The sequence below is a fragment of the Myotis lucifugus genome, unplaced genomic scaffold, assembly GCF_000147115.1.
Source record: "Myotis lucifugus unplaced genomic scaffold, Myoluc2.0 scaffold_2005, whole genome shotgun sequence".
Taxonomy (NCBI): domain Eukaryota; kingdom Metazoa; phylum Chordata; class Mammalia; order Chiroptera; family Vespertilionidae; genus Myotis; species Myotis lucifugus.
This window is the reverse complement of record NW_005873053.1, coordinates 8,417-9,532: the sequence shown is the minus strand read 5'-3', so window position 1 is coordinate 9,532 and position 1,116 is coordinate 8,417. Positions and strand designations below refer to the sequence as shown.

General features: G+C 54.3%; 1 protein-coding gene across 1 annotated transcript in view; it reads left to right on the top strand.

Annotated features, from left to right (window-relative positions):
- Positions 1–1,116, top strand: part of LOC102429693 — a gene marked incomplete at its 3' end in the record, with an annotated part of 32,114 nt that overhangs the window by 22,596 nt on the left and 8,402 nt on the right. Inside the window, exon 8 of the mRNA XM_023748876.1 lies at positions 983–1,091. Coding sequence (XP_023604644.1) covers positions 983–1,091 — 109 coding nt within the window. The remainder of the gene's footprint in view (positions 1–982; positions 1,092–1,116) is intronic.

Below are 1,116 nucleotides of genomic sequence, written 5' to 3'. Positions count from 1 at the left end.
GGGAGATAAACTGAAAAATTCTCAAATCAGGAAGTTGTGTGACCTGGGCAGAAACACTGAGGAGCAGGGAGGAGGTGATAAGGCAGGAAGGGAGGAAAGGAGACCACAATGGGGCAGAGAAGACCCAGTGCAGCCACTGCCGCCTGAGTGTCCCTGGGCAAGTCCCTCTACCTCTCTGATCCTCAGTTTCCCCAGATGAGCACATGGGTGCTGCTTCCTTCCCCTGGGCTTGGGAGGGTGGCAATTAAGGTGGGAAATGTGCCAGCAGAGCCTGCTGGGTGACTGTGAGCCCTGTCCCCAGGGCAGGAAGCAGGGAAACAACAGGAGGGCCTTCTCCAATGCTCAGGTGCCCTTAGGGTGCTGTCACCTGCTGTCTGTCAGCTCAGCATCTTCTCCGGTCGTGTACTGGGGCTGGGAGGGCAGAGTGTGAGGTGGTGGGTGTTGGGGCCATGCACAGCCAGGGCAAACACAGGATGGAGACATGAGGGTCAGTGTGTGCGAGCAGAGAAGCTCAGACTCACCTGGACAATATTGTGGGGGATGGGCCTGGGCCCCAGCCTCAGGGAAGGGGGTTTACATACAGGCTGTTGTGTTATCACCCTCCAGACACATACAATACACCTGCATATGCATGTCTGCATCCTAGTGTGTGTGCATGTACATGCAACACACAACATATCCATGCACAATACACACAGACACACATACATTACACACACATTCTGAACAAATCTTCACTCTCCCAATTAACAAGGTATTATTCCAGGCTTCCAGTTACTCAGAGGGCAACCTATAGAAGCTACAGCAGGCTGAGGTCCCCACAGGGGACATGAGGTCCCCCCCACCCATCACCCCCCCCACACACACATTCTTCTCATGGGGTGAGCATCAGTAAGCAAATCCCTAAGCAGAGCTGTAACTCCAGCCAGGCCCTCTGCAGCTCCCTGAAATCTGTCTCACCTTCCTGGTTGTTTCTTTGCAGATTCATGCAGAGCCCAAGCCTGGAGACCTGATTGAGATTTCGCTCATTGGCTCCTCGCACTGGGCCCTCTATGTGGGCGATGGTTATGTGATCCACCTGGCTCCCCCAGGTAAGGGGGGTTGAAAGTTTAAGTC